The sequence below is a fragment of the Phacochoerus africanus genome, chromosome 11 (genome assembly GCF_016906955.1).
Source record: "Phacochoerus africanus isolate WHEZ1 chromosome 11, ROS_Pafr_v1, whole genome shotgun sequence".
NCBI lineage: Eukaryota > Metazoa > Chordata > Mammalia > Artiodactyla > Suidae > Phacochoerus > Phacochoerus africanus.
The window spans coordinates 101,556,230-101,571,233 of record NC_062554.1 but is presented as its reverse complement, the minus strand read 5'-3'; the positions used below and the strand labels follow the sequence as shown (position 1 = coordinate 101,571,233).

The 15,004-nt window shown below is 34.8% G+C and overlaps 1 protein-coding gene across 4 annotated transcripts in view; it reads left to right on the top strand.

The window, feature by feature from the left end:
- Positions 1–13,529, top strand: part of PHTF2 (putative homeodomain transcription factor 2) — a 126,355-nt gene extending 112,826 nt beyond the window's left edge. For all 4 annotated transcript variants that reach the window (XM_047754201.1, XM_047754203.1, XM_047754204.1 and 1 more), the window contains 4 exons: positions 3,623–3,778; positions 4,884–4,979; positions 10,306–10,431; positions 11,104–13,529. In XM_047754201.1, the coding sequence (XP_047610157.1) occupies positions 3,623–3,778; positions 4,884–4,979; positions 10,306–10,431; positions 11,104–11,124 (399 nt within the window). In that variant the 3' untranslated portion in view covers positions 11,125–13,529. The remainder of the gene's footprint in view (positions 1–3,622; positions 3,779–4,883; positions 4,980–10,305; positions 10,432–11,103) is intronic.
- The last annotated feature ends 1,475 nt before the right edge of the window (positions 13,530–15,004 follow it).

The window sequence follows — 15,004 nt, the reverse complement described above, 5'->3', positions numbered from 1 at the left end:
GAAAAAAACAATCCAACACAAGTGGGACAACTGATCAACACACAGCAGGAATACATCTCCAGCTCCTTGAGTTTTGATCAAATAGAAACTATATGCTTCTTTAAAATAATTGAAGACATAGATAACACTATGAAAAAAGGACAGATTACATTTGACAAAATAAAGATTGCTTCATAGAAGTAAATAATACAGGCAATGACATGAAAAATACAGCAAGTAGAATAAATAGCAGCTAAAGATGATTAGTGAATTAGGAGATGGAAGAAATTATCCAGAATATAGAATGGAGATGAAGAAATAAGAGGAGATTGAGACAGGAGATCCAACATATATCTAATAGGGATTTGAAATAGAAGAGGGAAAACCGTATTTGTAGAGATAATGGCTAAGAGTTTTTCTCAATTGATGAAAGATGTGAATTTTCAGGTTTATGAAGAACAAGAATCCACAATAAAAATAAATCCACACTTAGACACATTATAGAGAAACTGTAGAACACCAAAAACAGAAAAATCTTAAAAGCAACCAAAAGGAAAAAAACTGATATCTTTACTCACAATTACTTATTGCATCTCAGTGTTTTCTTCAGGGGTTTAATTTTCCATGTTCCCTAAGTAATCTCATAGTAGTTCTGTCTCTCATGAACGTAAAATCTATCTATTGCTGTCAACAAAAGACACATGAAATGTAATAAGATTGAAAATTTTTTAATGTAAAAGGATAGAAAAATATATTGTAGATAAATACTAGCCAAGAGAAAACTGGTGAACTTAACATTAATGTCAGATGAAATAGACTAATTCAAGAAGTGTTACTGAGAATAAAGAGAACCCTGACAAAAATTTAAAGAATTATTCATCAGGAGAATGCAGGTCTAACAAGTCCAGGCTTGTATGCATGTAATGACATAACTTCAAACATAGCTATATACAGCCAAAATCAATAGCACTGTAATGAGAAATTGATAAAATACCACATTGGGAGGTTTCAGCACATTTCTTTAATAATTGATTAAGCAGACAAAATGTAATGAAGATATGTATCTAAACAGGATAGTTAGAATTTTGTTCTATAATTGGAAATGCATATTCTTTTCAGGCACAGGACAGTTTATAAAACTTCCCCATGTACTAGGTGACAAAGTGATTCTTATTCTGTATAGACTGTTAGCTTGTATGCAGTTAAAGTAAAAAATGATAGCAACAAGAAAAAGTACATTTGGAAATTTGAAAGCATACTTTTAAATAACACAAGAAAAAGAAAAAAAAAGCACAGTACTAAACTGTAAACTACTGAAATGGTTGAGAATTTTTTTAAAGAATACTGGTATAAATTACTTTGTGTCATTAAAGTTGAAAGCCTATGTGGACAATTTTGTAGAAATGTGTAATTTATTAATTAAAATTGACTCAAAAAGTAACTGAAAACCTAAGAAGATCTATAGCCATAAAGCAGTATTGATTCAGTAGTTTAAAATTGTTATCAGAGAGTTCCCTGGTGGTCTCATGGTTAGGACTTCATGCTTGCACTGTTGGAGCCTGGGTTCATTTCCTAGTCTGGGAACTGAGATGCCACATCAAGCTGCTATACTCTGTAGCCAAAAAAAAAAAAAAAAGTACCGACAAAAATCCTCTAGGTCCATGTGGTTTTACAGATGAGATTTGCCAAATATTCAAGTAAACAAGTAATCCTAATCCTATACAAAAGCTCTAGTGAATAGAAAAAGAGGGAACATTCCCTCATTTTATGTACTTGATATAACCTTGTTACCAATACGAGAGAGACAACATGAAAATAGGAAACAATGAGCTAATTAACTTAGATGCAAAATACTAGGAAGATGAAGCCAGCAACTTAATAATAAATATGCCATGACCAAGACAGTCTATCCCTGGAATGCAAAGATTTTCAATGTTAAAAAAACTGTTTGTCTAGTTTGAGCTCCTTTAGTTGATTAAAGAAGGAGAAATCATGTGATTATCTCAATAGATACAGGAAATTTTGGTGGTGATTCACAATACAATGACAGGAAAGTAAACTGATCTTAATTTGATATAAATATATAGTTCAGAAACTGAAGCAAACATTGTGCGTAGGATATTTATTACCTTGGAGATACTTATTTTAAGGTGAGGAACGAGACAAGTATCCTGTTACTGCTAGTGAGCATTTTAAGGAAGGTTTTAACCAGTGAAGATAGGAAAAAAAATAAATTGTACAAAGATAAGAAAGGAAAAAACAAAATTGTAGATGATATGCTTGTCTATGTAGAACATCCAAGTAACTTCACAGACAAATAATTAAAAGTGTTACATTTTTTTTAAGAAGATCAACAAAAATGGGTATAACATCAACATTAAAGAGTCAATTTTGTTCCTATAACCTAGAGATCAGCAAAGTTCCTCTGTAAAGGGCCTGGCAATAAATATTTTAGACTTTTGCCTGATACATTCAGTCTCTCATATATTATTCTACCCCTCCCTAAAAATTCTAATTATGTTGCAAAAGGCAACTTAAACGACAAAAAAGAGTCAGGAAAAGATATTGGCAAAATAAATTATTTGAATAGCTTTGTTATTCAGAATATATAAATAACTTATACAAGTCAATAAGAAAAACTGACAACCTAATAGAAAAAAATTAGATATAAAAAGAATCTAAAGGATAACTTACAGTAGAGGAAACTCAGTGACCAATAAGCATATGAAGCCTGCCTTCCTAAATAATCAAGAACAGGAAAATTAAAACAATGTAAGAACATTTTACACCCATCAGATTGGCAAGTGTTAAGAAGTTGGCTAATGCTAAATGTGGACAAATAGGAGAGCAGAGGGAACTCCGATACATTGCTGAGAGTATAAATTGGCATAACTGTTTCAGAGGCGAATTTGTACTATCTGCTAAAGTTGAATGTGTGAATATCTGAGGTCTCAGCAGTTTTACTCCTAGAATATTAACTCTGTGAGAAAAACCTTATGAAGGAGATAAAATGTGTAAGAGAATATTTATTGCAACATTGTTTATAAATGTTAATTGGTAGAGTAGGCCAATCCCATGGTGGTTGATTCTTTTGCTGTTATTATAAGGTATTCCTTATAGGAGTTCGGATGAATGAATTTGGGCTTAATGTACCATGGGTAAATGCATAAACTTTGACATAAAGTCCAGTAGAACATGGAAGAATGATTTGGGCAATGTGATAGCATTTCTGTAAATTTTAAGTTATATATAAGAACATAGTTTAAGAATACATATCAAGCTAAAGTATAAAAACTGCATGGAAAAGGTAAATATAAAATTCATTACCCTTGCAGAGGGATGGGGGAGAAGAGGGATGATGAAAGGAAAGTTGAAAAGGTCTTCAACTGATAATCATCTCTTTTTCAAAAATCTGAAAGAATATTGCAAAATATTAAGATTTGGAAAAAGTAGGCAGATTTTGATTACATTATGCTCTATACCTTTTACATGCTTGAAATATTTCCTAATAAATGTGGAATGTTTTAAAAATATAATTCTATATTGGTAATCCATTTGTATCAAGAGAAATGTTATTTTCTTTTAAAAAGCAACTCTTTGAATCACATTGCTTCTTCATATTGCCTTTTTCATACACTTTTAGTTGCTTCATGTACATGAGATCTTCCTTGATTGTCACTACAATTGGGAACTGGTAATCTGGTGCATCTCGTTAACACTTTTTCTCCTAAGATTTGTTACCCTTGGATCAGAAACAAGTAAAAAATATAGCAATACCTCAATATTACTTACTGAACAGGTGAGAATGCATGTTTATTATGTTATAAATTAATGACTATAATCTACACATTAAACTGTTTTCATTTACTTCAAGTTTTTCAGGAACCTAGGTTATTAAATTAAGACCATTTGTGTTACAGAGCAAAACCTGACATTTGATAGGGCACAAGCCTTTTGTTCAGTGTTCCTACCTTCAAGCAGACTTCAAGTCTAATGTACTTTTTATATCCCATTTTCATTTGACAAGAAGGAAGTGCCATTTGTAGAAATGATGGATTTTAAGCCATTAGTGGGATATGTCTGCTTTGCAGTGTAGCAGAGCCATATTTGAATAAGCATAAGACTGTTTTTCAAAAGAAAGTATAGAAAATGTAAAGCGTAATAATTTTGATACTTAACTTTATTTTGTATAAATTTGTTTAAACATTTTGCTTATCATTTCATAGGTATTATTCAAACTTATTTCCAGTGAATATGTTGAGTTTTTTGTCAGAAACAGTTTGCTTTTTAAAAATTGGTAACCCTGTCAAACCAACTCAATTAGAGGGAAAAGGGAGAATAGCAAACAAACCAAATTCACTTACTTTCCACCAGTTATTATTTATTCTCCAGGTTGATTTGGCTCTGGATCAAAAGTGTTTCACATTTTAAATTATGACATCCTGGGAGTTCCCGTTGTGGCTCAGTGGAAACAAACCCGACTAGTATCCATGAAGATGCGGGTTCAATCCCTGGCCTTGTTCACTGGGTTAAGGATCTAGCATTGCTGTGAGCTGTGGTGTAGGTTTCAGATGCCGTTCAGGTTCACGTTGCTGTGGTGTAGGCCAGCAGCTGTGGCTCCAGTGATAAGCTCAACCCCTAGCCTGGGAACTTCCATATTTCCATATGCCACAGGTGCAGCCCTAAAAAGCAAAAAAAAAAAAAAAATGACATCCAGTTTTATTCTAGCTTTTGTTGTAGGAAATTTGGAATGTACAGTTAAGTATGAAGAAGAATATTAATATCACCTATAATTTTAATAATCACCAGAGAACTGCTATTAATATTTTAGTGAATATCTTTCACCTCCTTTTAAAAATGAGTATAATTTTAAGTATACTTGTTTATTCTTTTTTAAATGAAAGATAAACCTCTACTTGAAAATGGAGAAGAAACCTAACAAAAAAGAGGAACTGACACTAGTGAATAATGTTTTAAAGCTGGCTACTAAACTGCTAAAGGTAAAAATGAAATAAAAAATGGATGTAATGTAGAAAATGCTGGTCCAACATTATATCTTAGTTTTTTTATTTGTAGGTCCTACTTTGTGTTTGGTTTTCATGATTATCCAAGCTGTTTTTCACATTATATTTGAGCACATTCATGCAATTTACACTTTATTTCTCATCGAAACACTAATCGAAGTAATCCAGGTCATTTCATTTTGAAATTTTATTCACTTTTGAAATTTTAAGATTTAATAATGTTTATAGTATTGTAAGGTTGGCATCTTTGGAAATTTTTGCATCCAAGAACTTAAAATAGATTTCAAAAAAGAAAATGTTAATTTGTAAATTTTTTTTTATTTCGTGCTTCTCAGAACAGTAATCTGCTTGCTTGGCCTGAGTTAGCTTAAAAACTAGTAATACGTGATGGAGTTACCACACGGTGCATCAGGTTAAAGATCCAGTGTTGTCACTGCTATGGTTCTGGTTGCTACTGTGGCGTGGGTTTAATCTCTGACCCAGGAACTTCTACATGTCACGGGCACAGCCATAAAGAAAAAAAAAAAAAAGTAGTAATGCACGATTATTGTAATTAATATGTATTACCAATAAATATTTAAATTTTCAAAGCACTTTTGGCAACAGTCAAAAAGAATATAATTTCAGTATATCTGATCTCGTAATAACTCTTTGGAGGTAATTTAATAAAATATTTTTATCACTGCTTTGCAATATTAGTAATGCTTTTCTTTCTTAAAAGGAAAATATTCTTAAAAATCTCAATTTCTAAAAAAAAAAATCTGAGTTTCTGTAGCAAATTGAGTTTAATTGTTGAGTTGTTTATAAGTGTTTGTAGAATGGTGTGTAATTAGTTGTATGTCGATGCTGTGCTTAATTTTTCAGTGAACTAAAATACATTAACTGGGCATAGACTGCACCTCACAGTCTATTAGGCATTGAAAGGTTTCAGAAGACGTGGGTGGGTTTTTTTGATACATAAATGTTGAGTATCTTCAGAGTGTAGGCAGTATGCTAGACAAGAGGAGGCTGTAAAGATGAGACTCATGAGCCATTTCAGTTGGAAAGTAGAGAGAAATATAAGCATAAATACAGAGCCCAACAGTGTGGTCCTTTTTAATCAAACATAGTCTTCTAGTCAGAACCTGGGACTTAGTACAGAGAGCTTCTCTTCTCTCACTCTTCACAGCCAAGAAATTCTGGGGCCATTAACTCAACTTTTTAAGTATCTTCCTCTTCATCCCCTCTACCCTATCAATACAGCTCTAAGTCAGACCCTCATCATCTCTCATTTGAGCTTTTTATACACTGAACTCTTAATGCCTCCCTCTTTCTGGCCTTGCTGCTCTCTAGTCTGTCTGTCTGTCTGTCTTTTTTGCTTTTTAGGGCCACACCTGCAGCATATGGAGGTTCCGAGGCTAGGGGTCAAATTGGAGCTATAGCTGCTGGCCTTTGCTACAGCCACAGCAATGCCAGATCCTTAACCCACTGAATGAGCCCAGGGATTGAACCTGCATCCTAATGGATGCTAGCCTCAGATTTGTTTCTGCTGAGCCACAACTTGAACTCCTAATCTGTCCTTCTCAAATGGATAGCTGACATCCTGTTCCCCCAGTTAAATTCCTTTAGTGGCAGTGTCTCAGCACAGTTTGCCTAAAGAATGATCCTTACCTAAGTAGGCAGTTTTATGAAAATGAATTACTTTTACCCTTGCACAACCTGTAGCAATTCAAAAGTGGCATGTTCTTGTGTCTAGGGAATGCCTGCTCTCCCCCACCCACTAGTTGCAGGAGCACCTTCCTCTATCGCCCTCTGCCTTTTATATGACTTATTTTGTGGGACTCATAGTTGAATTACTTATTTGCATATCTATTAGGCTGCAATATCCTTCAGCACAGGGACTGAACCTTAACTTTCCAGAGCCCAGCACAGGACCTGGCATATTATAGAACAAATGTTTGAATCAGTCAATAAATTAATGAATCCAAGTATTTGAAAATTGTCTCTACGAGGACAATTTATATGTTAAAATTGGCAGAAAATTTGGCTAATTAAGTTTCTAATTCTTCTGCAAAATATACTGTTCTTGGAATTTGCATTGTAGCTCAGCGGAAATGAATCTGACTAGCATCCATGAGGGCGCAGGTTCGATGCCTGGCCTTGCTTAGAGGGTTAAGGATCTGGTGATGCTGTGAGCTGTGGTATAGGCTTGGATCTTGTGTTGCTGTGGCTGTGACATTGGCCAGCAGCTACAGCTCCAATTCGACCCATAGCCTGGGAACCTCCATATGCTGTGGGTGCAGCTCTAAAAAGACACACACACAAAAAGGTTTTTTTTTTTTTTTCAATTTGTATTCTCATACTAAAAAATATTCTCTAACCTTGTGCTTCTAGACCAGTACTTTGTCATTCATTTGGGACAGAAATTGGAGTTACTAATTTAGGTTACAGACTTCTTTTAAAGGAAGTTACTTTCCCCTAAAAAAAACCTAAAACAGTTTTTTGAAACAGTGTTTCATATTGCCCTGAATATGTATTCTTTCTCCCTTCCTTCCTTTCATCCTTCCTTTCTTCTTTTCTGTCTTTCTTTTTGTGTTTTTAGGGCTGCACATGTGACATATGGAGGTTCTCAGGCTAGGGGTCGAATTGGAGCTGTAGCCACAGGCTGACGCCACAGCCACAGCAACGCCAGATCCAAGCCACATCTGTGACCTATAGCACAGTTTATGGCAATGCCAGATCCTTAATCCACTGAGTGAGGCCAGGGATCAAACCTGCGTCCTCATGGATACTAGTCAGATTTGTTTCCACTGAGCCACAATGGGAACTCCTATGTATTATTTTTTTTAATTTTAATTTTTTTATTTTTCAAATGATTTTTATTTTTTCCATATAGTTGGCTTATACTGTTGTGTCAATTTCTACTGTACAGCAAAGTGAGCCAGTCACACACACACACACACACGCACACGTTCTTTTTCTCACATTATCCTCCATCATCTTCCATCGTAAGTGACTGGATATGGTCTTCTGTGAGATAATTCCAATTCTTTGTGTGTGTGTGTGTGTGTGTGTGTGGCTGTGCCTGTGGCATGCAGAAGCTCCCAGGCCAGCGATCAAACCTGAGCCACAGCAGGGACAATGCCAGATCCTTAACCACTTGGCCACCAGGGAACTTAAGTTGAACTGACAAAAAAGTTTTCTTTTCCTGCCATGCTGGTGACATGTAGAAGTTCCCAGGCCAGGGATTGAACCTGTACCACAGCTGCAGCCTGAGTCACAGCAGTGACAAATGCTGGATACCCAACCCACTGGGCCAACTGGAAACTACCAGAACATTCTACTTTTTTTATTACTATTTTTTTAATTAAAGTATAGTTCATTTACAGTGTTGTGCCAATTTCCGCTATATAGCAAAGTGACCCAGTCGTACACATATATACATTCCCTTTCTTATATTTTCTTCCATCATGGTCTATCACAAGAGACTGGGTATAGTTTCCTGTGCTGTACAGTAGGATCATTGTTTATCCATTCTAAATGTCATAATTTGCATCTACTAACCCCAAACTCCTAGTGCTTCCACTCCCTCTGCCCTCCTCCTTGGCAACTATAAGTCTGTTCTCTATGTCTGTGAGTCTCTGTTTTGTAGATGAGTTCATTTGTGCCATATTTTAGATTCCGCATATAAGTGATACTATGTGGTACTTGTCTTTCTCTTTTTAACTTACTTCACTTAGTACGAGAATCTCTAGTTGCATCCATGTTAACGCAAATGGCATTATTTTGTTCTTTTTATGGCTGTGTAGTATTCTATTGTGTAAGTGCACCACATCTTTTTTTTTTTAACTTTTTACGTAATGATTTTCATTTTTTTCCATTATACCTGGTTTACAGTGTTCTGTCAATTTTCTGCTGTAAAGCATGGTGACCCAGTTACACATACATTCATTTTTTCTCACATCATCATTCTCCATCATAAGTGACTAGACAAATACCATATGATATCATTTATATCTGGAATCTAATATACAGCACAAATGAACTTTTCCACAGAAAAGGAAATCATGGACTTGGAGAATACCACATCTTCTTAATCCGTTCATCTGTTGATGGACATTTAGGTTGTTCCCATGTCTTGACTATTGTAAATAGTGCTGCAGTGAATTTAGGTGTTCATATATCTTTTGTAATTATAGTTTTGTTCGGATATATGCCTAGGAGTGGGCATATATTACTGGATCATATGGTAATTCTATTTTTAGTTTACTGAGAAACCTCCATACTCTTCTCCATTAGTGGTTATACCAGTTTACATTCCCACCACCAGTGTAGGAGGGTTTCCTTTGCTCCACACTCTCTGCAGCATTTGTTATTTCTAGACTTGTTAATTATGGCCATTCTGACTGGTGTGAGGTGGTACCTCATTGTAGCTTTGATTTTCATTTCTGTAAATAATTAGCGATATTGAGCATCTTTTAATGTGCCTACTGGCTGTGTGTCTCTTTGGAGAAATGTCTATTCAGGTTTTCTGCCCATTTTTCGATTGGGTTGTTTGCTTTTTTGTTGTTGAGTTTTATGAGTTGTTTGTATATTTTGGAGATTTAAGCCCTTGTTGGTTTCATCATTTGCAACTGTTTTCCCCCATTCCATAGCTTGTCTTTTTGTTGCGTTTATGGTTTCCTTTGCTGTGCAAAAGCTTGTGAGTTTGATTAGGTCCCATTGGTTTTTTTTGTTTGTTCGTTTTTATTTCTGTTGCCTTGGGAGACTGACCTAAGATCACATTTGTAGGATTTATGTCAAAATGTTTTGCCTATGTTCTCTTCTAGGAGTTTGGTGGTGTTAAGTCTTATGTTTATGTCTTTAAGCCTTTTTGAGTTTATTTTTATGCATGGTGTGAGGGTGTGTTCTAGTTTCATTGATTTACATGCCCCTGTCCAGTTCTCCCAGCACCACTTGCTGAAGAGACTTTTTCCCATTTTATATTCTTGCCTCTTTTGTTGAAGATAAATTGACTGTAGGTGTCAGAGTTTATTTCTGGGCTCTCCATTCTGTTCCATTGATCCATATGTCAGAACAGTCTGTTTTTGATTCACTTCTTTTTCTGGTTTCACTTCACATCTTCTCTCTCTTTTTTTTTTTTTTTTTCCCTTGGCCACACCTGCAGCATGCAGAAGTTCCTGGGCCAGGGATTGAACCTGTGCCACAGCAGTGACAGTGCTGAGTCCTTAACTGCTAGGCCACAAGGGAACTTCCTTAACTGATCATTCTTAATGAATCTGGGCTCATGGTTTTTTTTTTTTTTTTTTTTCTCTTCTGTTAGGAGTTGGACAGTCCCTTTAGATTATATGGGCTTACAATGAATCCACTGCTTTATAACATCACCCAAGTTGTCATATTATCAGCTGTTTCTGGTGTTATCAGTGACTTACTTGGGTTTAATTTAAAGGTAAGAGCTCACAGGTATTTTTCAATTTCTTAGTGCCCTATTTGCATTTTTGTGACATTTATTTTACCTTTGCACTCTTGAAATCGCACATGTACAGTAATAGAGTCGTTTTGATTATATTGTATACAATTAGTGAAAATAATTTCGCTTATAATTTTAGAAAATGATAAATATTCTTGGCTTATAATACTGATGAAACTCCTGATTTATAACAGTAGTCATTACAAATGGTCCTTATGTATAGGATAAGTCGAGGTATTTATTTTTATTCATATATAATCTGAATCTAATTTAGGTGATAAAAAAGAAGGAAAAAAGAGACCTTTTTCCGGTCGTGGCCAAAGTTTTATTATTTATTTATATCGCAGTGTGTATATCGTCCAACATGTGCAATGCTGGTAGTGAATAAGGTGTAGACTATTCATATTAACAAGTAGTACATGTATATTGCCATTTCCCAGTAAAAGAAAGCAAGAGAAATCTGATTTTCACTTTTTTATTTAAGGTGAATTCTTCCTAAAGTTAAAAGAATAAAAGAATTTAACATAGTAGGACCCATGCTTGTTTATGGATGAAATTTAGATTAAAAAACAGTATTATATGATATAATTTACTAAGTTGCAATATCAAAACTGGCTCTAATGGTCACTACTTCTGTTATTTTTTCACTAGCTGTGGAAGATTAAATCATGACAATTCAGAGAAAAGAAGATGTAGCCTCTTTTCCAGAATAAGAGTACCAACTAAACTGCCTGAAAGCAGTCACTGACTCTTTGCTTCAGGAGTCTCAGCTGGGAAATTGAAGTGTTTACATCAGACTGTCTTGTGCAATTCTTATATTTATTTCACGTGTTCACTGTTTTTTACATTTATTTTAGTCTTTATATTTTATTTTTAGTATTGATGTACTTAGTTGTTGAAAGGGTGATGAAACTGATATCCTTATACTTGAGATCCTGGTAATTGTTCATAAATAATTGACAAAATAACAAATCTTGAGAACAGAAGCCATTGCTAAGCACTGTTTCTCCATCAATGCCGTGACTTGCCTTACTTGAGGAAAACTTCTTTAACTTTGGAATCTTGCATTGGATTCAACTAAACATATAAAGCATTTTCTTCAGTAAATCAAGATCCAGTCAGGGTTTCTTTTGAATTATTTTAGAACAATGCCAGGATCTAAAATGATTAAGCTGCAGTTTAAGCACCCTTCAGTATTAATATATATGGTATTACACAACAGGTCAACAAGTGCTCTTTGATGATGAAACTCTTAATAGAGCAATAATTGTAAATGGTTACCATACTGTAAGATATTTTGATAAAAATTACCTAGTAATAATTGTATTTATTTGAAACACTGGGCTGTTTGCACAGCTCCTACTGTGCATGCTCAAAATGTGCACTTTTTTAAATTGTTACTTTTAATGCGTATCTTTATATGGGATATGTTATAGTGTACTAGGGCATGATATGGTATCCTTTTGAGTGAGGTATATACTCATCTCACAAGTGAAGTGCCTATTGATATTACTGAAGTACATTATGTTTACTCAAGTAAAATAATTTTCTCCCCATGGTACACTATAATGTATGCTATTCATACCACACTCAAATGAACAACTTAAGAATAAGGTTAAGAACCGATAAAATATTTCTCAGATTGCTAGTTGTAAAACTATATCTGGATTTTCAGGAAAAAATACCTATAGCTTGCAAATTCTATCCTCTAAACTTAATCTGGTACATCTCCCCCCTCAACCCCCAATTATATAAGGGCTATTTTAGATGCTTTTAACCTAGAAAGTTAACCCCCTCCTCCTCCCAAATTGTTTGCCAAGTGTCCAAATGAGAACTTATCATGTTGGCATGTTAGGTAAATAGAGCGAATATGATGGTATCTTACATTGGGCCTTGATTTTAGGTGGTTATATTTGTACAATCAAGAAATTTTAGGAGTTACATGAATTATGAAATGTTTTCGCAACTTTTTCTTTTTTTTTAAACTGGGTGTCTAGTTTCTAAAACAGAATTTATTTGAAACAATCCTGAATTTTCTTGGTGCAAGATGTATCATGTTGAATATCCTCACATTTTTTACCATGTTTTAGGGAATTTAAAATAATTAATTGTAAATGATTTATTTGATTGGTACAGTTGTAATCCCCAAATTATAATCTTAAGATCAGGAATGTGTAGAGAACAGAGCCATGTTGTAATATCACTTTGCTCTCACCATTCCTTTTGATCAGCCTCAATTCAGCCTCATTGTGTAGTTTATTTTCTTTCCATAGAAAATAACAAGAGCATTTTGTTTTCTTTGCCTGTGTTCTAATATGTTTAATAATGACCAAAGTGCATTCTGAGTTTTTTCAAGGAATGTATTACTGGAGCTTTAAGAACATACTTATTTTCTCCTGTGAAAAATTACGCTTTGTCTGATGTGTTTCTTCTTCCTCTATTGTCTAATGTTGAGGTTGTTTTTAGGAATTATATTTTATAAACTTTTTCAGAATAAGGTACATAACTATACAGAACTTACCATTTTGCACAGAATATATCGAATATATTTTGAAGAAAAAGTACAGCATGAGTTCTGTTAGGAAGAAAGAATGAAACTATTGTATCTCACCAAAAAAAAAAAAAAAAGCTTATTTCAGAATGGAAATATTTTTGAGAAAAGTAGCTGAGTAAACTGATTTAGGAAAATGCTTGTTTTTGATTGAAGTTCATTTTAACTTAGAGTTGGGAGTTGATTTATTGAGTACAGTGTACCTCTCAACAATGTATTAAGAATATGTTGAATTTTGTCACTAATATGGGCAGTAGGATACTAAAAGGAAAAAGTTGTCATTTAAAGTAATTTCAGAATATTAATGGGACTGGTTTCAAAGCAGAAAAATTGACATTGCTGCCTTTAAGAATACCATGAATGTAAGAAACTGAAAGAAAATGTAACATGTTCCAGAATATAGAAAAGGCAGTTCAGAGATAGACTTGTGGCAAATGTTGTGTGTTAACTGTTGTTTCTTTGCCACATGTGTCATACTTGAAAGTTTGAACAGCAGTTTTAAAATAAAATATTCTATGACTGACAAGAGTTAAACTGGAAGTGGTTTTTTTTAAATTTTCAAGTCATACACATTTTTGCGGTAATTTTGTACTTACTGTAGCATGAACTGTAGGCATAACTATTAGATTTGAGAGGAGGGGGGATATATTTTTAAAACTTTCCAACATTTCAGATTTTAAAATTCTCAGGACATGAAAGAAGAATGTGTACACAGGCCTTTCATCACCAAAATGTTGTAACATCATTAATGTTTGTTTGCTTGTTTGTCTCCATTCAAATACAGAAAACTGATATATAGCCTGGGATATTATAATTCATTGTCAAAAGGGTGTTCTTAATTGAGCGATTTTGTGCATGAATTCAGCACAAGAGATCATGGCCAACAGTAACATGGGTAAGCATTCTAATATTTCTATTACCTGATTGGTATGTGTTCATAGGACTTAATCAGTGACTATAAATTTAAGTGCACCTTCAAACTTACTTTAAGCTTAGAATTGGCTTCAGACTTAGAGATAGAGCAGTGAGACTTGCATCTCTTTAATTTGCTATATCCCTTAGAATACTAATTCTCAACCTGTTTTTCTCCCAAGCGTATAAGAAAGATACCACAGGAGTTCCCATTGTGGTTCAGCGGTTAACAAACCCGACTAGCATCCATGAGGACGTGGGTTTGATCCCTGGCTTCACTCAGTGGTTTAAGGATCTGGCATTGCCATGAGCTGTGGTGTAGGTCGCAGATGCAGCTTGGATTCCTTGTTGCTGTGGCTGTGGGGTAGGCCAGCGGCTACAGCTCCAATTGGACCCCTAGCTTGGGAATCTTCATATCCCACAGTGCCTACTTTCTGGGGAGTAGACTACAGATCTAGGATGTGGTACAGGTATACTTTCACAAAAGTGTTTTCTAAGTGATTTTTAAAATTTGTTCCCCCATCACTTCTCACCGCTTTGAGAATTACTGTCTTGAGATCAGAAATTTTAGAGGATGTAATTTCCATGAGATTTTAACTACATTCACTATTATATTCTCAGCACATAAAATAATGCCTAGGAGTTCCCACTGTGGCTCAGCAGGTCAAAAACCCAACATAGTACCTATGAGGATGTGGTTCGATCCGTGGCATCTCTCAGTGGGTTGAGGATACTGCATTACTGCAGTGCAGCGTAGGTTACAGATGTGTGGTTGTGGCATAGGCCAGCAGCTGCAGCTCCAATTTGACCCCTAGGCCAGGAACTTCCTATGCCACAGGTGTGGCTGTAAAAATGAGTAACTAAAATAGTGCCCAATCTCAGTCTGTTTACTGAATAAATAATGAATGAGTGAATGAATGACCTGAGTTAAATAGGACCTAGACACCATCTAGTCCAAAGTCCTCATTTTACAAGATAAAAAAAACTGAAGTCCCAAAACAGGTTAAAAAGCTTGCTCAGGTTCCACAACTAGAACCCTCTCTCTCCCTTATTCCCTTTGAAGAAGTATTCTGTAGTGGCACCTCTGTA